Consider the following 26,482-nt stretch of genomic DNA (forward strand, 5'->3'; position numbering starts at 1 on the left):
GCTCAAACCCACAAACCATGAAATCATGACCTGAGCCGAGCTGGACACTTAACGTACTGAGCCACCCAGGTGCCCCTTTTTTGTTCGTGTTTTAATTACCAATTGATAAGTAGAAATTAAAACTGAGAAATTTTTTAAATATTTTAAAACTCTTTTGAGAATAACAGTAATATATCTATTATATGTTAAAAGATATATCTTGTGAAAAACAACTATATTTTCCAAACCAAAAACATATTGGTGACTAAAGTGGCACTGTTTTACATTTTTACACACATTTACCTGAATAGCAGAAAGCTGGATTCTTATATCTACTTCTGCATTTAATCTGTTGAAATATATTGTTTTGGTTCAAATATAGTAATAAAATTCAGCTTCACATGGATAAGTAGTTGGAAAAGGAGAAGTATTTTAATAGCTTTTTCAGACACTTGTAGATCTCCTTTGATACTATGCCAAAACTTGACAGGTGGTGATTTCTTAAAGATTAGCTGTCGTAAGTAATCTGAAACCCTATCAATGCACTTTCACACTCTGTTACATTAAAATCCAACGGTCATCTTCCACTTTGAAATTTTTTTGCTCATGTATGATTCTGTAGCATTATCTTTGGTCATTTGGGAAATACTGGTTCGCTGAATTATGCCAATGCTAAATGTTGGCACATCTCATTTTTCAGTATCAAAAAAAATAATGTTTGTTAATATCAACATCAATGTCATCAAAAGGTCTTACACATTGGGAAACTGCCCAGTTCATGGTGGCAGATACAAGTTTTCCAAAATTCTGATTTTTGCTTGGAAGCTACATTTCAATCATTGGCAACAAGTAGGACAAATACTCTCAGCTGCTTTCCTTGAAATGACAGGCTCATTTCATTCATTCTGTGAGAAATGCCTGCCAAATATCCAAGTCCAAATAATTCTTTCAAGTAAAAATAGAGTTCCGTGAGCAAAAGGCAGTTTCTAGTTTGCAACTCAGCCACACAAGTGCTGTTCCTCCACTACTATCAGCCTCCATAGACAACAAAGGGCTTTGCATGTAGCTCCTGTCTCATAAAACAAAATTAATGGGAAAAAGGTGTGCATTTGAGGTTCAGGATTGAGTACAGTTCATCATTTTACTGTTTCATCTTGAATGAGACTGGCTTTTTTTGTTTTAACTGCATGTGATGTTCCCTTTATTCAGACATAAGCAGTCTTACCCATCAGTGCTCTTACACCCAATCAGTGCAAATGTCAACAAAGTGAAAAAAGGAAATGTGTCAGTATTCTTATCAAAATAGTGTTGACCTTGGGGTGCGTGGGTGGCTCAGACAGTTGAGTGTCCAACTCTTGCTTTTGGCTCAGGTCACGATCCCAGGGTCATTGGCTCAAGTCCTGTGTCAGGCTGTACACTGAGCATAGAGCCTACTTGGGATTCTCTCTCTTTCTCCCCCACTCACACGCGCGCACAAGCTCTTTCTCTCTGGCAAAAAAAAAAAAAAAAATAGTGCTGACCTCATGGAATCTCCCCAAAAAGGATCTCATCAAGATAAAAAGCTTCTGCACTGCAAAGGAAACAATCAACAAAACTAAAAGGCAATAGACGGAATAGGAAAAGATGTTTGCAAATGACATAGCAGATAAAGGGCTAGTATCCAAAATCTATAAAGAACTCACCAAACTCCACACTCAAAAAACAAATAATCCACTGAAGAAATTGGCAGAAGACATGAATAGACACTTTTTGAAAGAAGACATCCAGATGCCCAACAGACACATGAAAAGATGTTCAATGTCACTACTCATCAGGGAAATGCAAATCAAAACCACACTGACATACCATCTCATGCCGGTCAGATTGGCTAAAATGAACAAATCAGGAGACTATAGATGCTGGACAGGATGTGGGGAAACGGGGACCCTCTTGCACCGTTGGTGGGAATGCAAACTGGTGCAGCTGCTCTGGAAGACAGTGTGGAGGTCCTCAAAAAAATGTAAAATAGATCTACCCTATGACCCAGCAATAGCACTGCTAGGAATTTGCCCAAGGGATACAGGAGTGCTGATGCATAGGGGTACTTGTACCCCAATGTTTATAGCAGCGCTTTCAACACTAGCAAAATGATGGGAAGAGCCTAAATGTCCATCAACTGATGAATGGATAAAGAAGATGTGGTTTATATACACAATGGAATACTACTTGGCAATGAGAAAGAATGAAATCTGGCCATTTGTAGCAACGTGGGTGGAACTGGAGAGTGTTATGCTAAGTGAAATAAGTCATACAGAGAAAGATAGATATCATAGTTTTCACTCATGTGTGGATCCTGAGAAACTCAACAGAAGACCATGGGGGAGGGTAAGGGGGAAAAATAAAAGAGTTACAGAGAGGGAAGGAGGCAAACCATGGGAGACTCTTAAACACTGAGAATAAACTGAGGGTTGATGGGAGGTGGGAGAGAGGGGAAAGCGGGTGATGGGCATTGAGGAGGGTACCTGTTGGGATGAGCACTGGGTGTTGTATGGAAACCAGTTTGACAATAAATTTCATTAAAAAAAAAAATATCGTGCTGACCTCATGGAATCTACCCAGAAAGGATCTCAGGGACGCCCAAAAGTCCTGGTTACACCTTGAGAACCACTGCAACAGACAAAGCAGAGCCTTTCAGTGTGTTGCCATCCCTCAGCACCAACCACCCAGACAGGGGAGCTTGGTGAGGACAGGTCTACCTGCTGAGGCAACGAGGGTCTTGATTTAGGGTGGGTGTTGCTCAGTGAACAAGTGAGCTAGACTTCCATCCAGTTGGTTTGAAGTCTCCCTGGTCAGCTTCCTTTTCCCCCTTTATATGTGACTTGAAACTTTTATTTTTAACGTTTATTTTTGAGAGACAGAGAGAGACAGAGTGTGAGCAGGGGAGGGGCAGAGAGAGAGCGAGACACAGAATCTGAAGCAGGCTCCAGGCTCCCAACTGTCAGCACAGAGCCCGACGCGGGGCTTGAACCCATGGACCGTGGGATCATGACCTAAGCTGAAGCCAGACACTTAACCGACTGAGCCACCCAGGCTCCCCTGTGACTTGAAACTTTTATTGTCACATTTCTAGTTTGGCTTCAAGTCCTAAAAACTTTCCACATCCATTGTCCATAGCTACCATTGGAGTTTTCAGTTTAGGACTTGAAGAAAAGGCAACTTGTATTCTAGTCCTGATTCATGAATACAACACCATTCCTAGAGCTCACTTTCCATTTCTCCCACTTTCTGCTATTTCTCAGGACAAACTGTTAGTCTCTAAGGACACTTGTCATCTGCTACAAAGTATCCAATTCAAACATTGCATCCTTGTCTCTTTTGTCAAGCTCTGCATTTGTCTCTCAGGGTTTTCTTCTTCTTTTCCTTCTTCTCCTCCTCCTCCTCCTTCTTCTTCTTCTCCTCCTCCTCCCCCCCTCGTCCTCCTCCCCTTCCTTCCCCTCCCTGTCCCCCTCCTCCTCCTCCTCCTTCTTCTTCTCCTTCTCCTCCTACCTCCTTCCTCCTTCCTCCTTCTTCCTCCTCCTCCCCCCTCGTCCTCCTCCCCTTCCTCCCCTCCCCATCCCCCTCTTCCTCCTCCTTCTTCTTCTCCTTCTCCTCCTACCTCCTTCCTCCTCCTCCTCCTCCTCCTTCTCCTTCCCCCTCATCCTCCTCCCTTTCCTCCCCCTCCCCATCCCCCTCCTCCTCCTCCTCCTTCCCCCTCATCCTCCTCCCTTTCCTCCCCCTCCCCATCCCCCTCCTCTTCCTCCTCCTCCTCCTTCTTCTTCTTCTCCTTCTCCTCCTACCTCCTTCCTTCTTCCTTCTCCTCCTCCTCCTTTCTCCTTCCTCCTTCCTACTCTTCCCCCTCCTCCTCCTTCTTCTCCTCCTCCTCCTTCCCCCCTCGTCCTCCTCCCCTTCCTCCCCCTCCCTGTCCCCCTCCTCCTCCTCCTTCTCCTCCTCCTCCTCCTCCTCCTCCTCTTCCTCCCCCCTCATCCTCCTCCCCTTCCTCCCCCTCCCCATCCCCCTCCTCCTCCTTCTCCTCCTCCTCTCCCCTCGTCCTCCTCCCCTTCCTCCCCCTCCCCGTCCTCCTCCTCCTCCTTCTCCTCCTCCTCTCCCCTCGTCCTCCTCCCCTTCCTCCCTCTCCCCGTCCTTCTTCTTCTTCTTCTTCTTCTTCTTCTTCTTCTTCTTCTTCACTTCTTTTCCTTATGGAGATGGAAACCTGGCAGTGAGAAGATGACAGGTTTTAAAAGGTCATTTTTGAATAAGGAATTGTCTGTTTAAAGGCTTTTCAGAGTGCTGTGTTTTGTGTTTTTGTGAAGGGAGATGGTGTGGAGATGGTGTAAAGATGATGTGCTGTGGGTCAGACCTGCCTGAAAGTCCAGTGTTCTGTACCACTCAGTTTCTCTGCACCACTCAGTTTCTCTGCGTTTACATATGCACCTCCTGAATCAATAATAAACGGCAGCAGAAAAGAAATGTAGGCTCCTTCTGCACCTTTAACTCTCTAAGGAAGGTCACTTTGTAGGCGAAAAAACATGCATCTACTTGGCTGTCCTTTTCCTTTATTAGGAAATGCTTTTCGGTGTAGTTGAATGCAGTTTATTCAAGGGACCATTAAGGCTAATTTTCTTTTTCCTAAAGGAAGGGGCAAAGTAAATAAGATAAAGAAAAGAATAACCAGTAATGTTGATTGGGTTCCAGGGAATGTTATCAGCATCATTGTGCAGAATTTTCAGTTTCATGTGTGGCCGATTCTTTCAACTCCAAGGGCCACTGTTTGCCCGACGCTGTGAGTCTGAGTGTAATTTCCGGGTCACTACTGTCAGCAGAGGCTGGTTCACACTAGAACGGATGCAAAAAACCCTTGCTCACTCTCTCTTCACACACCCTTGCAGGCTTGGAGAGGTGAGCAAACTCTTGCTACTTAAAAGACCAACCCTGGAAGAAATTTCTGTATGTAACTGTTTAGCCTCTGCTACTCTGCTGGAGACAGCCATTGTTTGACTTCTTTCTTTCCTTCGCCTGCCTTTCATGCTTGTATCACTTTTCTCATGATTTGAAACAAATGCACAGAAACCAAACAGTCAGTGCAGAAAAATTGCAGGCTCTCAGTGTTCAGCAATCACTGAAATAACCCTGAGTTATTAAGAAAGAAGAAAGAAAGAAAGAAAGAAAGAAAGAAAGAAAGAAAGAAGAAAGAAAGAAAGAAAGAAAGAAAGAAAGAAAGAAAGAAAGAAAGAGAAAGAAAGAAAGAAACACCACCAAACCTTATAAAATCTGTTTCTTATAGTGCCTCTCTTCCTCTCTCTCTCTCTCTCTCTCTCTCTCTCTCTCTCTCTCAGAGTAATTACAGGCTGCAGAGTGAAAAGCATTAGAACTGTTTACAAAACAGCTCATAAAGTTTAAAATAATAGGGGTGTGTGTGTTTTTGTAAAACAAAATAATGTGTGTGGTGGGGGGTAAACAGTCCACAGTCTTTCTTCTTTCTTCTCCCACTGCCCCATGTCACCCTCCAGAATTTAAGGCATGGAAATGAGTGATGGGGTCCCTTTCCTTCTGCTATGCAACTCTCACACTTAATTTCTTATGCTTATTTATCTGATGCCAGTTCATTGTTGCGATTCAAAATACAGACCCTCAGGTGTGTGGGGACAGAGTGGCTGATGAAGCAGGCTGCTATCTAATTAATTTTAGGGCAGCCTCAATTCCCATACAGACATTTCCTCATGACATCCGAAAGAAAGAGTTGTGGGGTTTTTTTATTATTATTTTAATGAGCCCTTTGCTATCAGAAGTCCAAGAGAAACGCTTTCAGCAGGTTGGTGCTCTAAAGTGAAAGGGGCTTTCTTCCAACTCTTTCCGAAGTCTCCTCTTGGGCCGATTTGCAAAGCTTGTGCAGCACCCCCTCCAGATTTTATGTATTTATTTATTTTTAATGATGAAGGGTAGCCTCTAACCTCCAGCTCCAGGGCCAATCAATCATTTAGCTTTGCAGGTTTAGGTCTGCCGCGGCAAAGCCTCCGTGCTCGCGACACTGTTACAGGTCTTGATAATAGTGAGGCTGGTGCTGACAGTCAAGGAGGGCTCTGTCCCCTTAGGCGCCGGCGTGCCAAGGACACAGGCTGGACGGAGGGACAAGCCTTGCCCGGAAGAAGCACCCCTTCCCCTGGTGATTGATGGAGGACAGTTAGGAGCTTCTCGGGGGCTGGGAAAGGTTGCCCTCCCAGTCACTTACTATGAAGTCTTTGTCAGCAGAAAGAACTCTCCTGGGTACTGAGTGACATAATGCAGATGACAAATGACAGCTTTGCATTTTATTCTGCTTGATAAGTACTCAGTATCTACGCAGGTGAGTCGACGCTCCCCCACCACACCCCTTCATGCCAACCGCTCCCCAGAAGCAAGGGCTCTCCAGACGCACTGGGGTTTCACAGGCACTGGTGGCTCTTTCTGGTCCATCGTGAGTTTCCCGGGGACATTTAAAGTACTATCAAGAGTGTGAGTAGGGACGATACCTATGTCATTGTTTCATGGGGCCGATTATGAAATGAAGATACTTTTTGAGTCATTTGTTAGCAGTTCTGAATATTGTTTTCTTCTGTTTCTCCCTTTTGGAGTACAGATTATTGACATTTATATTTATAAACATAGATAATATGCTACTTTAAGAAACTACTTCAGACCAAAATCTGTATCAAAATCCTTGACTGACATTTCCTTTGTATTTTTTCTCGCCCTCTAGGACCCCATCTGCAGATGGTCTGGATACCTCTGAGCATAGGAATTGATTCTTCAACCAGGATACCTACTTCAAGGTATTAGCTCTCGTCAAAAGGCTTTTACATTTGAGCTCTGTGTGGGAAATTATATTTTGGCAGTGACTTTTGAAATAGGAAAAAGTTGGAATGAGAATAAAGGACAAAAGTGAATTTGCAAAATAATCAAGTGCTTAAAAAACTATCCAAAGCCTGTGAGGGTTTGCCGCTTCTGACTCATGTGCCGGTTCATGTGCCAGTTCCCACTTAGTTGTAGCCCTTTTTCTGCAACTGTGTTTGGGGTTTGGATTTCATTTTCATCTCTCCCTCTCCCTTTTTCCCTGACTGCCCAGACCTGCAGAAACCAGGAGGCTGAGACGTTTTGTCAGTTTTGCGACGTTGGACCAAACACAATGAAGTATTCTTGCTGTGCCCTGATTTTGGCGGTCCTGGGCACAGAACTGCTGGGGACCCTCTGTTCGACTGTCAGATCCCAGAGGTTCAGAGGACGGATACAGCAGGAACGAAAAAACATCCGACCCAACATTATTCTTGTGCTCACCGATGACCAAGACGTGGAGCTGGGTGAGACGCTGGATTTTTCACTTGTTAGTCTCCTTTGCTCAGCTCATTTGCTGACCTTTCACATGCTCAGTAAACACGGAGTGAACACTGGGGGGGTTGGCGCTTTAACTAGACTGTCTTAACCAGCAACCTAAGTCTATAGAACGAACTTGTGTTGACCGTAAGGCGTTTGGGTTTTGTTTCAACATCACTTTTCTGGTCCTTGGTTTTTGGTACAGTCTGGGGAGGGTCCTCAAGCAATGGGATGGAGGAAAAAGAGCAAAGCACAGCTACTCTATAAGTCAAGGATTCGATTGTGCACCTTCGGAAGCTCTTGGTCAAGAAGTTTGTTAAGTATTTGGGCAGAATTGTTTCCAAGAGTATGAGTTTATGGCTGTAATTCCTTTTCTTTTTTAAGTTTTTTGATGTTTGTTGATTTTTGAGAGAGACAGAGAGAGAGAGAGAGAGAGAGAGAGAGAGCACGAGCTGGGGAGGGGCAGAGAGAGAGGGAGACACAGAATCTGAGCTCGGAGCTATCACCACAGAGCCTGATGTGGGGCTCAAACCCCCGGACTCCAAGATCGTGACCTGAGCTGAAGTCGGGTGCTTGAATGCCTGAGCCACTCAGACACCCCAGTTATGACCGTAATTCTACGCAATGTACATGAGCATAGATACTATTACTCTCTTTTAACAGTTATTATTATTAAAGGGAATGATTTATCACAGCCTGTGATAATTGTTAGATGGTTGGAAGTAACGGTGTTGTATATATCTTCTGGTGATAATTCATTACTGCCACCTTAGAGATGATGCTTTTCTGAAGAATTAGCTAACCTGGGTTAATTCTAGAGCACTTGGAAAGGCTGCCAAATTCTGGTGGTTCCAGCTTACCTTCACCATCTGATTCAGTGTCTTACCCTCTCACTTTCTGTAATGGCCCAGCCCCACGGTCTTGTCTGTAAGTCTAGGGCCAAGGTCAGGCCTCCAAGGTCTGACCTTCCAGGGTACCCTAGAAGAGATCAAAAGCTTGTCCTCAGAAGTTGTCACCGGCACTCATTTTCATTCCTGGAACCAAATTCCTCGCTCTCAGGAATCGCTCAGCTGGGCTTACCCATCACACCCAACCAGACCGTCACCAGTATCTTTTAGGCTTCGGGCTTGCAGAGCACGCAGGGCTTCCTTACAGGGCTCCTCTGGCTAGGGTTCCTGAGGATAAAACCCTCCATGCTGGAACTTGGTCTCCATGGAATGGGACTTTTATTTCCAGTTTGAACCGAATCGTGGAATCCCAACAGAGTTAATCCCTTGGCTTTAGCTGGAAGCACATACGCTAAAAACCAGCAGCGGGTCATGATTTTTGATTTGCAGCGTCTGCTGTCTCTCCCTTCACTTTTTAAACAAGAGTATCAGTTTTCAGGCAACACGCCCAAGTGAAGTCTTGGAGGTATGACTTTAGCATGTTTGTGGCTGGTGGTTTAAGTTTTCGCCAATCTATAGAGCAAGTAAATTGAGGTGAACACATTTGAATTCACCTTCCTTCTCATCTCTTGTATCTCTCCCTTTCACTACAGCCACGATCTCCAGACCGTTCTCTTGTCTCCTAGTTCTTCCCTAACTGGTCACCTGACCCACTTATCCCCCAGAGTCTTGATGCCCCTTGTCTATCCTTTACTCCATGGCTCGAGTTATCATACAAGTATCCAATCAAGTCTTTTCTGCTTCAAATTCTCCATCGTGTCCCTTTGGCATGAGCATTAAGCAACTCTCCTCTGAAGGCCAATGAGCTCTGGGCCATCTAGCCATCTTCTGTTTCTGTCGGGCTATTCCCTTTTGCTCTGTGCTTCATGGAAATAACTCGCACTTCCCCCTAAGGCATCTGGTGGTTTCATCTCCCTCACTTATATTTCATGCCTTTGCACATCTTGTCTCCTCTGTCTTTCCCCCTCTCTCCCCCCGAGGAAGCCCTACCTACTCTTCATGACCCAGTTTCAGATGCCTTGCCCTCAGAGATCTTTCTTCACCAAAACCATTCTCCCTTCCATCAGGGTAGATGGCACTTTCCTTTGTACAGCCTTGGACATGCCTCCAGCATGGCCCCTAATCCATCATGTGCTTCCATACCTGTTTCTTCCACTGGCCTGAGAGCAACAAGAAAGGAAGGTAGTGCTTTGTTTATGTTGTATTTCAGATACTGGGACCATGCTGGGAATATAATGGGTGCTAAATAAATTCAAAATTAACCTACAAGGGCCTGAAAAAGCTAATATGGGTATCTGTCATAATCTATCTCTTCAGCATATAGTCCTTGTCTTTATATATATACTTTTAAGTAGGCTGCATGCTGGGCACAGAGCTCAGTACAGAACTTGAACTCACAACCCTGAAATCAAGACCTGAGCTGAAATCAAGAATTGGATGCTTAACTGACTGAGCCACCCAGGTGCCCTTCCTTGTCTTGAAAATAAATTAAGGAAGGGGCGCCTGGGTGGCTTAGTAGGTTGAGCTTCTGACTTCAGCTCAGGTCATGATCTCACGGTTCATGAGTTTGAGCCCCACATCAGACTCTGTGCTGACAGCTCAGATCCTGAAGCCTGCTTCGGATTCTGTGTCTCCCTCTCTCTCTCTCTGCTCCTCCCCTGCTCACACTCTGTCTCTCTCTCTCAAAAACAAATAAAGATTGAAAACATGAAATAAAATAAATTAAGGAATTATTTGGCACATTTATTTTTAACAGAGTTCAAAATTTCACCCTTTAGTTTCATCCTATAGTTTCTTAATTCATTGAGCAAATATTTATTGAGCAATTACCAAGTACTGGCTTCTATTGGAAGCATGTAGGTATAATGGATACAACTCATAGACCAGGCTTAATCAACCCAGTTGTTTCCTGTATATTTTTCTCTACCTCCTTCCTTGATTTTCTAGCCAGGTGTGATGCCAAGCATTCATTCATTCAATTTTCACAATAACTCTATGAAGTAGTTACTCTCTTCAATTAATGCGTAAGTAAAATGAGGCTGACAGTAGTCATGTGGGCTGTGACGAACTGGTAAATGGTGAAACTGGGACCTGTGTTAGGTCCAGGTCTCCACAGCTATGCATCTAACTGTGATGCCTCCCATCAGTCCTTCAACAAATGTTTCAAGCCCTTTCTAAAAGCAAACTATAAATGCATAGTACTGTTCTAGGTTCTGAAAGAGACGTAACAGAAGCATAAGATGGGTCTTATTACTTCATTGGCAGAAAATGATATGAACCACAGTGACCCGTGGGGTAAAGACTAAAAAGGACCTCCTTTTGGGACACCAAAAGGACACCTCCTTTTGGGTGGCTCAGTTGGCTGAGCATCTGACTTCGGCTCGGGTCACGATCTCGTGGTTTGTGAGTCTGAGCCCTGCATTGGGCTCTGTGCTGACAGCTCAATTCCTACAGCCTGCTTCAGATTCTGTGTCTCCCTCTCTCTTTGCCCCTCCCCTGCTCTCTCTCTCTCTCTCTCTCTCTCTCTCTCTCAAAGATGAATAAACATTAAAAAAAAAAAAGAGGGGTGCCTGGGTGACAGTTGAATGTCTGACTTCTGCTTGGGTCATGAACTCGTGGTCCGTGAGTTCCAGATCCACGTTGGGCTCTCTGCTGTCAGCTCAGGGCCTTCTTCAGTTCCTCTGTTTCCGTCTCTCTCTGCCAGTCCCCTGTTCATGCTCTCTCTCTTTCAAAAATAAATAAAACATTGAAAGAAAGAGAGAGAGAGAAGAAGGAAGAAAGGAAGGAAGGAAGGAAGGAAGAAAAGACCTCCTTTCTCTGCCAAACAGTTGTGCCCTTGGTGGTGGACACTACCTAATGGAGACTTTTGCCCGGGCTTTTGTAATGTTCTCATAATCCTTCTGGAGCCTAACTGCTCTAGACTTTAGTTGTTGTTTTTATTGGTTTATTTTTACTATCTTAACCATTTTTAAGTGTGCAGGTCAGTCGTGTTAAGTACATTCACATGGCTATGCAACCATTCTTCAGAAGTCTTCATCTTACAAAATTAAAACTTTGTACCCATTAAACAATAACTCTCCCCACCCCCAGCCCCTGGCAACCGCCATTCTACTGTCTCTACAAATTGGGCTATTCTAGGTACTTTATATAAGTGGAATTATACCACTTATGATAAAGGAAAAATATTTGTCTTTTTGGGACCGATTTGTTTCACTTAGTCTATTATCCTTCCACGAGGCACATCCATGTATCAGAATTTCCTTCCCTGTGAAGGTCAAATAATATTCCATTGTGTGTATATGCCACATTTGTGTCCCTATTCATCTGTTGATAGAAATTTGGGTTGCTTCCACTTTTTGACTATTGCAAATAATGCTTCTATGAACATAGGTGTATACATACCTCTTTAAGACCCTGCTTTCAATTCTTTGGGATAAATACCCAGAAATGGAGTTGCTGGATCTCTTGATAATTCTATTTTGAATTTTTAAAAAGCCTTCCATAGTGTTTTCCATAACAGTGTCACCATTTTACATTCCTACCAACAGCGTGCAAGGGCTCCAATTTCTCCACGTTCTTGACAACATTTGTGCTCTTGGTTTTTTGGTTTTTGTTTTTTGATTTTTGTTTTTTAGTAATACTCATCCTAATGGGTATGAGGTGGTATCGCATTGTGGTTTTGATACAGTTGGGTTTGATTTTGTTTTTTCACGTACATGTAACTATGCTTGCCAAATGCTTAAAAAGAATAGCAAAATTATTTGCACCTGTAATACTGCAGGCACTTTTGGCTACTGTACCTCCAGAAAGATACAACAGACTTATTAGAAAAACAATTACAAAAATTATAATAGAATGCCTTTCTTTAGGGGAGAGAATAAAGCTATTCTACCTCTTTGTTTGGAAAGACAAAGTCTGAGAAGGGTTGTAATCAGAGTTTATGAAATCAAGCTCAGAAGGAAAGCTTTTATTCAATGGGAACGGGGGCCACTCCCTCAACTTTGTCCAAGGACAAATAAAATAAACTAGTACTCTGTGAAGGGAGGAAGACACATAAGGAATTTATTAATAAAAGTGCTAGAACCTTGCATGGTATCTTTTTCCAAAGAACACTCAGTCTCATTATTGTGTTTGTGTTCATCCCACCCAAATTGGGTGGGTAGATCATTATCCCGGGAGAAAATTAATCTGTGGAAAGATGAAATTACTTAACCAATGGTCCCCTTGCTTCTGGTTTTACTTTTTGCCCAACTTAAGAAGTAGCTTAGGTTGTATCTATACCTATAAACAGTTCAGATTTTTGGACTATGTTAACGGGTGGAAGATTTAGGCCTTTTTTTAAGCGAGAAAAACACACATGGACACGATCAACATGAAGTTTGAGGGAGACGGAGAAGTAATATCAATAATACCAGTTATATCCACATTTTCTTTTAAAATTTGAAAAATACATCTGAAGCAGCTATCATCAAATATTAAACTTTTTTAAAAGCTTAAATTCAAAAGCTGAACATCTAAAAATACTAAAGCTAAAAGTTCCAGTATTTTCCTGCAGTTAAGATATTATATAAATCAAAAAGAACAAAATCAAAAATGCTTGCGGAACTCCCCTAAATTTCTGAAACTAGAGTCAAAGAAATTAAGCTCTACATCTTTCCAAAAGGGTCCCTGGGTGCCTCTCTGAGGAATAAAATGTTGAGCTGATCTGACTCAATGTGGCATTTGTTAAATTCTTAGGAAATTGGGCAGAGGCTAACATCTCGGTAATGCTGACCCAGTGCTTCTTTTCCATCATGCGTGGAATTAGGAAACCATAATACATGGAAATACTTTGTTTCTTTTTTCTTTTTTAAGTTTATTTCTTTATCTTGAGAGAGAGAGGGAAAGAATGCCTGCGCACATGCAAATGGGAAAGGGTCAGAAAGAGAGAGGGAGAGAGACAGAGAGACAGAGAGAGAGAGAGAGAGAATCCCAAGCAGGCTCCACACCACCAGTGCAGAGACCAACGCGGGGCTTGAACTCACGAACCACAAGATCATGACCTGAGCCAAAGTCGGATGCTTAATGGACTGAGGCATCCAGGTGCCCGATATTTCATTTCTTTAAATCAGAGGTCACAAATGGGATCTATAATCCAGAGCTAGCCCACAGATGTGTTTTACCTGACTAGTGTACTTTTTTAAATTAAGGCAACATTTTAGGCTACTGGATCTGATTACAGTCACTTTGTAGCATCCTTGTCAGGCTTCCACCTCCAAGGACGATTTTATTTATTTTTTTTAATTTTTTTTTAACGTTTATTTATTTTTGAGACAGAGACATGCTCTGTCTCTACAGAGCATGAACGGGGGAGGGTCAGAGAGAGGGAGACACAGAATCCAAAACAGGCTCCAGGCTCTGAGCTGTCAACACAGAGCCCGAAGTGGGGCTCGATCTCACGGACCGCGAGATCATGACCTGAGCCGAAGTCGGCCGCTTAACTGACTGAGCCACCCAGGTGCCCCTATTTTTATTTTTTAATGTTTATTTTACTTGTTATTTTTGAGAGAGAAAGAGAGCACATGGGGGAGGGGCAGAGAGAAGGAGAGAGAGAATCCCAACCAGGCTCCGTGCTGTCAGTGCAGAGCCCAACTCAGGGCTCGATCCCACGAGCTGCGAGATCATGACCTGAGCCACAATCAAGAGTCGATTTTAAGAGGTTTAACCGATCGAGCCACCCAGGCTCCCCCACGGACAATTTTAAATGAAAATGAAGTCAGGCTTCTTGCTTAAGGGGAGGTAGGGGAGCAGTATACGTGGAGTAGGAGAGAATTCAGATTTTTAACTATAAGCCATCATTAACATTTTAAGTCTTAAAACATAGAAATGATAGTTGACTTCTGTCTTACTCCTGAACAGTCTATAGCAAAACACCATAGACTACATGACTTGGTGGCTTATAAACACCAGACATTTATATCTCACAGTTCTGGAGGCTGGGAAGTCCAAGGTCAAGGCACTAGCAGATTCAATGTCTGGTGCAAGCCTGCTTCCTAGCTCACAGATGGCTGTCTCATTATGTGTTCTCACACGGCAGAAGGGGCAAGGGAGCCCCGTGGGGCCTCTTATATAAGGGCATTAATCCCACTCATGAGGGCCCCACCTTCATGATCTAATCCCCTCCCAAAGACCCCTCCTCCTAACCCCATTGCCTTGGACGTTGGGTTCAACACACACATTTTGTGGGGGATACAAATATTCAGTCTACGGCAACCTGTCTACTTTTATCCCCCTTTTGGAATTCAGATGTAAATTACAGAAAAGAGAAGGGCATGAAAACGACAGGAGAAAATTAATGTGGCGGGTTGAGGTGAGCACACAGTGAAATCCCAGCCCATCTGACAACACTCCATGCAAGAGGCACTGTAACAGCATCATGCCATTTGCTCCTCAACAACCCTGTGATCCAGCTGGGGAACTATTCTTAGCCCCATTTTACAGATGAGACATTCACCCCAGAAGAGAGTAAAAGACTTGCTCAAGCTGATCTATGGCAAAATCCAGATGTTTTCCCATAAGTTCAAGTCCAGGGCTCTTTCTCGTCTCATTCTTAGCCTCCTAAGCACTGCCTTGTGAATCTTGTTATGAGTCTTCAGCCGTAAGCTTCGTGTCATGCCTATGAAATAATTGTTCTAATAACTGAGAATCAGCACAATTTGCATTTTCGACCCCAAAGACCTGAAACTCAGAGAGGTGAGGAGCTGCAGCTTAAAAACAAAACTGAGCCCTTCCAGGGCACCTGGGTGGCTCATTCAGTTAAGTGGCTGCCTTCAGCTCAGGTCATGATCTCGTGGCATACAGGTTCGAGCCCCACATGGGGCTCTGTGCTGTCCGCGCAGACCCCTCTTCAAATCCTCTGTCTCTCTGTCTCTGCTCCTCTCCTGGTTTCTCTCTCTCTCTCTTTCTCTCTCTCAAAATAAATAAGTAAAAATTTATAACATACAAAAGTGAGTCCTTCCAACAACAGGACAGGACATTGTCCCATTCATTAATCTCAACAGCTGTAAGTGCATAGTTATGAGTTTTATTACAGAATAGCTTCAGGGAGAGAGAGCGTCCCGATGAGAAACCAGTAGTGTCATCACCATCACGACGGTGATGCATGCGGTGCAAATCGGTGTGACCGACCGACCGACCTTAATCGACACGCAGCCGTGCCAAGAAGGCGCTTCATGCTTTCCTTACTGGTACAAACAAAGTCAGAGTGAAGGGGTGGGATCCCCGTGCCTGTCATCTGCACAGAACCCACCGAGATCAGAGGCTGCATTTAGCACCGGCGTGGATGTCAGCTACGATGCATCCACAGCCCACTCCCCCTTCACCTTGGCCTGGGCCACTGAGGTCACTTCAGCCCTCGGGGAGGGGGCTGGCGGGAGGCAGGCAGCAGTGCCTGTCAGCATCGCCTCTAAGAGGCCAGGTGAAGCAAAATACAAGACTGCGGAAAGTGAGACGTATCTTGACTGCGAGCAGACAGCTTTTCTTTTCTGTTTCTCAGTCTTGAAAACGTCAGTGTCACGGCCAGTACTCAGCTGAGATCTAGGGGCTCTTGAGCACGGTCTCTGGAGCAGATTGCCTGCATTCGCGTCTAGGCTCTGCTAACCTAGGGTTTGTGTGGCCCTCAGAATGCTATTTAACCCTTCGGCCCCTCAGTCTTATCATCTGTGGTTTTTATATACGAGTAATAAGTAATAACACCTGCTGTGAAGGCTTATCGTCAAGATTAAATGAACTGATTGATGTGTGTGAAGTGCTCCGAAGGGAATCCGGCTGAGAGTTAAGCATGACATCGATGTTTCCCATTCCTGTCTGCAGTGTCTTGCACCTCGGGACTGGGCTGAGCCACTTAGAGGCACCCACGAAAGTCTCTCGCAGCTCCAGGCTTCCCAGGTTCTGTGTCCAGCCAGACACTCGAGTGCGAGTGTGGCCCAAGTGCAAGTGAAGTGAAGCAGCTTCACTAGGGAGCTTGTTACAAGTACAAATTCTCTGGTGTTTCCCCAAGTCTTCTTCAATCAGCACCTCAGGGCGGGCCCAGGATTCCGATTTGACGTGCTCTCCGGGTGATTTTTAAAGTTGGAGAAACACTGTCTCAGAATCTTCTCTTCACTGAGAAACCTCAGGCCAGATACCCACTTTCAGGAATCCTAATGGTGGGGCTACAGTGGTCATGGTGACCGAGGGGACCAAAGGTCCTCATCAGTCCCTTTGATGTGGGACCTGGTTGGAATCTGGACGAATTATTTAGGACCTCGACATAATCAGCTTAGTTAATTAAAAGAGTGACATTTAGAATGGCAGAGGAGTCCTGGTGGGGGCAAATCCAAGTTATGAATTGGACTAAGTTTTAGCTCCCCTTTTCCTGTTATTTGACCTTAGATCAGATTTCCCACTGCCGTCCCATATCAGCAGTCTGAATGAGTCTGAAAACAGGAGATTGCAGGAGATTCAGGACCTTGGAGGAGGGTTCCCAGTACTTTTTTTTTTGTTAATGTGCTAAGACTCATAAAGGAAACGGGTACCCCATTCTGTGAAATAAAGAGAGTATTTATTTGGCAATGAAAATCCATCAATAGTGTTTGCTGAGTTTTCCCCAAATTCAAGATACTACATGAAGTAAGCACTGCAGAGATGTAAAGAGGAGAGAGGAACAAATGAGTAGACTTGGGCGTCTACCCTTCACTCTCCCCACTCCCCATGTCTGTATCCGTCTAGTTCTTTCCCTGTCCAGGGTGCTTCCCCCATATGATCAAAAAATATAAACCACATTTCTAAAATGGACTTCCTTGATCTTCTACAGGGCATATATCTTTTTAGTTACTTCTTTGTTAAATTCATTTTGAGAGAGGGAGGGAGAGAGAGAGAGAGAGCACGACCACACTGGGGAGGGGCAGAGAAAGAGGGAGAGAGAGAATCCCAAGCAGGCTCTGCACTGTCAGCACAGAGCCCAAGGCGGGGCTTGAACTCACGAACCATGAGGTCATGACCTGAGCCGAGATCAAGAGTCAGACCCTTAACTGACTGAGCCTCCCAGGCGTCTCATCTTTTTAGTTACTTCTTGAGCAACAGCGAACCATTACTTCTCCAGTTTTCTTCCTGTGCCGAAGATGTTGCCGTATAGTCAACTCATCGCCTTCTGATGCATTATGGTGTCTCTGGGATCTGCTTCTTAGATGCTCCGTTTTAGAGGCACCATCCAGTTCAGGTGCTTATCATCTCATGGCCTGACAGCCTCAGCGATCCCTTGGCCGTGACGTCGATAGAGCGGCCTGTTCCCTCTTCAGTGCACATACCTCCATCACCACGTTGCCACAACAACACCCTCAAAGACTTTTTCCTTATCGTGTCATTCATGCCTTTGACAAAGAAACTGTTCTGCCTTCATTTTGGCTATTCTTTCAAATCTAAATATCTCTGCCCAACCTCAAAGCCATTCACTAACTCTGCCTCCCACATTTCATGAAGAGAAGTGTCCATTCTTTTTCGTTCTAGGGAATCAGTGTGCTGCACTCCTCCGTCTACTCCCCCCACCTCCCGAGCCCACACATACCGTCCTGTCCACTAACACGCTGCGCCCGTCTTGCGTTTTTCTTCCTGCTCTCCTTCCATTTGTCCTCATTTCTTGTTTCAGAACTCTTATTAGACATCCCCCTCAGTCCCTTGTAGCCTTATTTTACTGCTACTGCTATAGCCACACTCTTACGTTGCTTTGCAAATATCCCCAATGTGATTTCTATACGTAGGTTCTCGTCCAGATAGTTTACTGCCGAAGACCAAGGGAGCAGAGGATTTTCCATTTCTTTTGTTAACGCTACACTTACGGGACCAGCCCAGAGTACTGAGGTTGATAGAATGTTCAGCATGAAGTGGGCACTCACTACATGTTATTCACCGATTACAAAGAGGTTGCTTGATCCCCTGAAGACAACCAGGGGAGAAAAAGCAGTCAGGAATCCTCCTAACTGAAGCCTATTTTAGGGAGCTCTAATGAGACCCAATTAGAAACCTTCCTCCTGTTTTCGTATGTTTCATGTGAACAGAAAGAGCTGATATGTGAAAAAAATCAGGCTAACTGTGGCTTTTTGGACCATTGCACACTTCTCTTCTGCTCTGAATGCTTGCCTGGTTTGCATTACGATTTCCTTCCTCGCTGGAAAACGACATAGACTTTCTCCCTTTCTTTGGAAGAAGTGGGACCTGTTGGAAATGTGAGGCTCCAGGATTCAAATGCAATGGGCTTGGCTGTAGTGCTCTGTAGTGCATTTCTTGACAAGTCCTGAAAAGACTATTGAATTCTAGCCTGTGCTTTTTTTTCTGCAGTATTTGGATGTGTTTCAGCGGCAGTGTTTGGCTGGGTAGAGTAATCGAAGTAGTTTTTTTCTTCCTCAGCAATCTTATGTTACAATTTCATCCTTCACAGTCAGAATGGAATATTTTACTCTAAGTAAATCCTTTTGAGTGCAGTAGAATCATAGCTCTTTCATAAGCAGTCTGTCTTTTGATATTACATGTAAACAAGTTAAGATGTAAATTGGTAGTACTATCCTGATAGAAAAACTGGCAGGTATTTGGTGACTTTGCTAGGGAACACCAAGTTACAAAGAAGAAATTTTTTAAATTAAATACAGACATTTTGGAGAGACTTTTACTTAATAGGGGGAAAAATGGCTGTCCTCTTTAATTTCATATGATTGAAACACTATATCGAGTAACCTCTGCAATGTCACAAGCATTGTGCATATGTGGTGGGCTGGGGTTTTGATGTTCTGTGTAACAGGCTATTGTTCTCTGGTAATCTTCAAAAGGCTGCTGGCCTTTGAATTTGCTCCATATCTAAAATTCTAGCTTTAATTATCAGATTAGCCTGCATTTTTTTCTTTGTGAGTAAGGAGAGGAGAAGCTGAATTGTGTTTATTATTCTGCAAAATGCTTGAGATGATAGGATCCCAAATGCTTAATTTTGTTCCGGAAATGGGAACTGTCAAATTATAGAGCCCTTCAAGCCAATGGAGGGAAATTAATAAATCAGGGGAACAGGGTCACTGAGTAACACGGCATAAATGGGTGTTCGTGTGGCACAGGCTGCTAAACAACGTTGAAATTGTCCTTTCCAGGGTCCCTGCAAGTCATGAACAAAACAAGAAAGATTATGGAGCATGGGGGGGCCACCTTCACCAACGCTTTTGTGACTACCCCCATGTGCTGCCCCTCCCGGTCCTCCATGCTCACCGGAAAGTATGTGCACAACCACAATGTCTACACCAACAATGAGAACTGCTCTTCGCCGTCCTGGCAGGCGATGCATGAACCTCGGACTTTTGCTGTGTATCTTAACAACACTGGCTACAGAACAGGTAAAGGTGGACTTTCTAGCCAATGAACTTCTGGCGGTGTATCTGAGATACAGGTAAATGCATGGTGTAATGAAATAGATGAAGTTCCAATAAGCAGAAGTAGGGTAGACTCTTCTCTTCTGCATCAGTGTCCTCCCCATCCCCTTCTTTTTTACTCTGAAAAGTGTACCAATGAGCGATCCCTTAGAAAAAAGAGTGATTCTCAGTGGGTACGTTACAAAAGTGTTATATTCATCAGAGCACCCAACGATCAGAATTTTCTAAGAGGATCTGCAACAGAAGAGTATTCGCCCCATTTGCCTGCTTGGGATCATTTGCCTGCTTGGGATCAAGCCTGAGGCTTGTCTTAGGTGTTGGTAAATTCCTGCAGATTGTTTCAGTGAGAAATCATCAAATGTTTGAAACTGCTTAGCATCCACTCCAAGACCTGGGACCCACTAGATAATCAAAAATTATTTTTTGAATTAGTAAATAACTGAATGAATAAGCCAATGAGGTGTGCCTTGTTGATTCATCTGTTTATTCATTCATAACTAATAGAAGTTGGAGTTTCTTTAGCTTAGGCTGTGGTTATTTGTAGGTCTCACATGTTCACCCCCGTCTTCCAGGAAAGGAAGGCCTCCCAATCGCTACACCTGCTGTCATTGTTTAACCTACATAGGGCAAGAAGAGGTTTCTGGTTAATTGCTCTTTTGAAAATTGGAGACCTCTTTCAAGAAAAGTCACAGGGGCGCCTGGGTGGCTCAGTCAGTTAAGCATCTGACTTCGGCTCAGGTCATGATCTCACGGTCTGTGAGTTCGAGCCCTGTGTCGGGCTCTGTGCTGAGAGCTCAGAGCCTGGAGACTGCTTCCGATTCTGTGTCTCCCTCTCTCTCTGCCCCTGTCCCACTCGCACTCTGTCTCTCTCTGAAATAAACACTAAAAAAATTTTTTAAAAAAAGAGAAGTCATAAACGTCATTCAATCTTTGTAAGAAAGACTGTGGTAACGTTAGCCCCCAAAGCCTTTATTATCCCAGCATTCCGATGTTCTCTTAGGGGTTTTCTGAACATTTCTTCATGAAAGGCAACAAAGGTGTTTATAGAAGAGCTGCAGTGCACAAATAGTTTTTTTCAGAACCACCAAAACTTAGAAGGATTAAAGATGTCATCATTAAAGTTTGTTGGAAATGGTTTGAGGGTCTACAGCCTCTCTATTCTGAAGATTTAGAAGTAAAGGGTTTCAGATATATGTATTCTCTGAAATATCTTTAAAACATGAAATTAATCTTTCCCTCTGGACTTGGAAAGTATGAGGCCATTTGCTTCTTCTCAGGGCGTTCTGTGCGCTCTTAATACTTGTTATTTATGGATAAAAATATTGATTTTGACTCTGATAGCATTGTCATTCACAAGCATCTCAAGATCTCCATTCAGAGGGAAGGCTCCTCCCGTGACTCTCAAGGGTGTTTGCTTATACTTAGGAAAGAAACTAGGTTACTGAGAGTGCCTTATCCTAAGTGTGTTTTCTCACATAAGTGATTTAAATTTATGGCACCTTTCGTCTGAGAGCCCTAAGGCAATTTGCAAACCCATCAAACATCCCTGTAGGGTTTACAGACAGCAAATGTACTTGGCTGTGTGTTATAACTGGGGTGGGGATTTCAAATACTGTGTGACCAGCTCGGAAGCGAAACCAGAAATTCTCCCCTGATGCCTGGTTCCTGATTTTAACCACCGACTCGTGTTTTGTTCATGAGAAGCATCATATGAAATCAATGCCTTTCGACTCCCAGGCTCCCTAGAATTTAATCCCTAGTAGCAGGTATAGAGCTTGAAGGGTCGGGACTCTCACCATATCCAGAGTGAGACGGACAATGCCTGTCATGAGAAATAAAGCTGCAGGATGACACAGAGAACCCTACCAAGACTAAGAGTGGTCAACCAGGGTTTGATAGTCTGTTTCGGGGCAAATCAAGCAAGGGCAAGAAGAAGATGAATGAGTTCTGAAGAAACGACATACGGCTATGTAACCATAGCCCACAATATTGTATTGTGCACTTGAAATTTGCTGAGAGGGTAGATCTTTGGTGTTGTGACCACAAAAGGAAAACAGTAGAGGTGTGAGGTGATGGATATGTTGATTGGCTTGGCGGTGGTGAATGTTTCACAGTCTTTATGTATTTCATGCCATCGGGTTGTACACCTTAAATATATTACAGCTTTTGATTGTCACTTACACATCAATAAAACTACGGAGAAAAAAGAAAGGGGGAAAAGAAGGAAATTAATATATGTCGTTTACTTATGTGCACAGACGCTTTATCTAAATTGTCTCACGTAATTCTTCCGGCAACCTGGAAAGAAAGGATTTGCCTGTGTTGCCAGTGAAGAAACAGAGACTCAGGAGAGTTGTCTAAGGTCACAGGCTTGCCCGTGGTAGGATGAATCTAGCACACCTGACTCCAAAGTCTTTCCTTTTTCCATCATCTTCTTTCTTTACATGTTTCTGTCATGCCTCATTCCATAGCACCTTCAGAGACACGTAAAACGTAACAGGATACCGAAAAGTAAGAACCCTGGAAAATGGAAATGAAGGGCTGTACCAGTTAAAGTCAAGGCAAAGCTTGGTATACAAAGTGCATGCCATGGAGATGTGGAGAAAAGGTGCATATTTGGAACTAAGCTTCCAGATGGCAAAAGGAAAAATTGAAATGCCATCCATTACGAAGTTTACTGGGTCACCAAGATAGAAACAAATTATCTAAGAAGCACAGTATATTCTGGGCCTTGTTTTAGTTATACTACATTATATCTACCCTACAATGGATTACAAGAGCTTGAATAAAATAGAGATAATTTAGTTCGATCCCCTTATTTTCAGGTGAGCAAATTTACACCAACAAGATCAAAGTGGCACATCTGATATTCTAATGGGAAGAACGGGTGTCAGGACCTTGGTCTTCAGAGTTCTTTCCAGTGTCCTACCCTAAATGTACAGGTTAGGTCTAGAATGACACTGCACCCCATAAGCCTGCCCCGATGACAACTGTCAGGCTTTTTGTGCAGCCCAGCAGCCTGCTTCAGTCACTTGTCTTCTCCAAGAACAGGAGATTTGCTCCTGGAACCTAAGTCTGATTCTGAGGCCAACCTTCCACCCAGGGGCCTGGATACTTAGGTAATAATTGAATTTATAGTGAGTCATCTTAACAGGGGAAAAGGAATTCTTTAAAGGAAACGAGGACTTTTCCAAATAGTTGATAAACCAAAAAAGGATGATACACACATAATAAATTTTGATGGGCCCATTAGTGAATCAGGCAAAAATACAAATTGGAAGACTAAAATGTCAATGATAGAGATCTATACAATTTAAATTTATCCTTGATGGGAAAATATTGAAGTGTCTCAGACAATTAGGAAGCAGAGATGTCTTTGTGACAAGAGTTTATTGATCTAGCCAGGGACAGGGTCCCATTTGAAAATACACAAATAAGCACATCAGGAGGACAGGCATCTTAGGAAATTAAGAAAATTGGTGAATAGGTATTAAACCAACATAATTATTTATAAGCCACTAAACTAGAAGGGGGGAAAGCCAATATATAAAGATTTTATTGTTTTTCTAATAATGAATACATTATTTGGAACATTTAGCTGAGAAGCTAAGAAAAATAATGCAAGAAACCAAAATATATATCATACATAAATATTCATCTAAAGAAAAGCACAGTGCAGTAATCAGTTTTATGAAGAACAAGTCAGAGAAGACGAATTACTAAGAGGCTTATTTTGGGATACCTCCAGAATATGTGGATTTAAATGAATCGAATTGATCCAATATTATATTTACCATTGTCTGACATGATTTTTTCTTTTTCAGAACTGAGGCATATTTTTGGACTGGCTATAGCCTAAATTTTTCTAACTTTACTCATGGAAAATATGACTGTCCAACAGCTTTAATGTTCAAAAGGGGAAAATACAACAACACGTCTATTGCATTTTATGTTCTGACAAGTGAAGTGGGACTGATACTGTATTATCTATCATAGAAATGAATATCTTGCCCATCTGCTAAAAAAAAAAATAAAATGTAGGGTAAAGTTCTTGTAAGAGTATAGACATGAATGTAAAACCTGTCATCGGTTTTAAGGTAAAAGTAACAAGCCACGTTGGAGAGATAGCATCACATATCAGAAAAAAAAAAACCCTAAATCAAGGCTGAGGGGAGTCGGATCCTTGTCCCATCTCTGCCTTTAATATGTTTGGAGAACTTGCATGAGCTAGTTTCCCAATTTGTATATGCAATGCAGAGATCAACCAGAATGATTCCTAGGTTTTCTTTCCTGCCTGAAATTAAACTGTAATTTTATTATAATCCCTATACGTTTTATATGGACTCATTTAAAGATTGTAGTGTTCACATTACAATCGTAACACATGATACATAAAATCACATGTGAATTAAACTTTAGTCATACTCATTTAACTTCATATCACTTGGGTGAAAGGGGCAATATTTAATGGAGAGCTGCAGTAAATCTCTTTGTAAAGAAGTCTTTTATAACAAAATAATTTAGACCAATGAATCAATTCTTCTGATTTCATGTCGTTTTATTTTACAAAACTTATGTTACTCATAGCAAAATTATTTATTTATTTATTTGTCCTCCACACACTAATATTCTTATTTTAATGAATTATGGTATTATAGATCTTGATAGTAACATATGGTATAGCATACATGTATTGAACTACATATGCTTAGACTTACACTAAGTGCTGGGATATGAAAAGATATAAAGTAAGATCCCTGGCTTGACAAGATATAAGTAAGATCCTTGTCTTCATTAGACTTACAGTCTCCTTGGGGAATTAAATTATAATTTTAACTTGGTTCAAACTTACGTATATTGGTGTGTTAACTACCAGTAAAATCCTGTGACCCCAAGTTTATCAATTACACGCAGTAAAAACTCAATTAGTGTACCATTTGTTATGTTAAATAAGATTTAACTTCTCCACAGCATCAGAACTCTTTTCTATAGTTCCTCCTGCTGACCTAAAAGCCTTTGCTTCAAAGAGTTGAAGGAAAAATTTTTAAGTATTATGTAACAGATTGTCCTCCGCAGACGTAGCAGGGCCTAAAGTCACCCGTAATTATAATCAGGTCTTTCTGATCTTTCTGCCTGTCACCCGACCCCCCCCACCCCCTTTTTAAACAGCCATGAAGGGAAGTGCTTAATGATGTCTCAGAGAAGAGAATGATCTAGAAGGACAGGTAGATGGTGTGTTAGTGATATATTGTGATGGTAGTAAGTTGACGTGAATTGCCAATGCCAAGGGATAAGAAAAACTTCAAACTACACATAATATAATGGCAATATGGGCGAGAAAATGAAATTCACCTTAGGGAGGGAGAACGAGATTTAATACATCTGGAAGAAAATAATTAGAAGCCCAGATAATCAATTGCAGAGCGCTGCCAGGAAGCATAATGTTGAAAGAGGCCAGGGGTGATTACAAATGAGTCTCAATGTTACGAGGCAACAAGAAAGGCCAGAGTAACTTGAAGCCAACAGCACCAGGGTGCCGCATCGTGATGCATGAGGTCCTGGTCTCTCTCGGAACAAGTGTGCTGGATGAGGGCACATCTGGAATCCTGAGTACATGTTTTTACACTCTGTTAGCGCAGAGACACCGAAAACCTGGAGGGAGTTCTGAAGCAAGCAACAAGGACTATTAAGAGACTAGAAGGAATAGTTTACAAGGGGAGGATTAAGGGAGGGGCACTAGCCATGGCGATGGATAGAAAACAGCACTAAATAACCGAACAAGTAAAACAAAGAGGCAAAGGGCAGGAGTGACCCATCATGGCTGCCCCGAGAGGAAAAAACAAGAGAGCAAAACTGAACGTAACAGGAGAAAAATCTAAAAACTAATTAAGCAAGAAAACGGAAGCCAAATGGGAATTCGTTGCCGCAAAATGTGGCCGATTGGGGAAGAGAAGTATGTAACCTCTCAAGAAAGTTTTCCAAATGCACAAGCGCGGAACTCCAAGATCTCCTTCAACAGCCGAGTGGTACATTATTTGAAACCAGGATACAGCGTTGGGAGCATAATGATAACGGTGCTGCTAATAATAATACCAGCAGCAGCAGCAGCATTAAAAAAGCCCTTGTTATGTGCCAGGCACTGTTCTAAGCGCTTTACGTATGTTTTATTTCACTCGATTCTAACAACGACCCCGCCACTGTGCTTATGAGTATCCTCGCGTTTTCACAGATGGAGAACTGGACGTGAAGAGAGGCTAAGTAACTTGCCTGAGGATAGCTAGCAAATGACACTGCCAGGATTTGAACCCAGGCAGGCTGGCTCCAGCGTTTATATTCCAAGCCACTGTACCCTTTTACCTCTTTTAAGACAGACGGAGAGGAACGTGGGACAAAACCCCTGGGGATTAGGAGAAGGCCAGGGGAAAGAGCTGGGCTGAAGGTTATTAAGTGGAAGGTTCCTGGAAATCGTCCCCTTCTGAAGTAATGGTGGGTGTGGCCCTGGTCCACGGCCTCTGACTGGAGGTCACATTGCCTTTTGTTAGAAAGGAAAATTATCTTGTACTTTATGTGAAAAGGTGATTAGTCTCTAAAGACAAGAACCCCTCATTAGAATTCCTACTGCACACAGTCAGCTCAGAGGGAAATCCTGAGTCCTACCTGATGGGAGACCCTCTGACATTTTGTCCTACCCCCGTTTCTCAGACCTGAGTCAACTCTTCCAAGAAAATGACTCCGACCAGAAATATCAACTTCAGCCACTTATAATTCAAG

General features: G+C 43.0%; 1 protein-coding gene across 6 annotated transcripts in view; it reads left to right on the forward strand.

Annotated features, from left to right (window-relative positions):
• SULF1 (sulfatase 1) overlaps nt 1–26,482 on the forward strand; it is a 177,906-nt gene that overhangs the window by 87,376 nt on the left and 64,048 nt on the right. For all 6 annotated transcript variants that reach the window (XM_042923558.1, XM_042923557.1, XM_042923560.1 and 3 more), the window contains 3 exons: nt 6,731–6,803; nt 7,097–7,328; nt 19,436–19,675. In XM_042923558.1, coding sequence (XP_042779492.1) covers nt 7,157–7,328; nt 19,436–19,675 — 412 coding nt within the window. In that variant the 5' untranslated portion in view covers nt 6,731–6,803; nt 7,097–7,156. The remainder of the gene's footprint in view (nt 1–6,730; nt 6,804–7,096; nt 7,329–19,435; nt 19,676–26,482) is intronic.

Source organism: Panthera leo, chromosome F2, assembly GCF_018350215.1.
Source record: "Panthera leo isolate Ple1 chromosome F2, P.leo_Ple1_pat1.1, whole genome shotgun sequence".
Lineage (NCBI taxonomy): Eukaryota > Metazoa > Chordata > Mammalia > Carnivora > Felidae > Panthera > Panthera leo.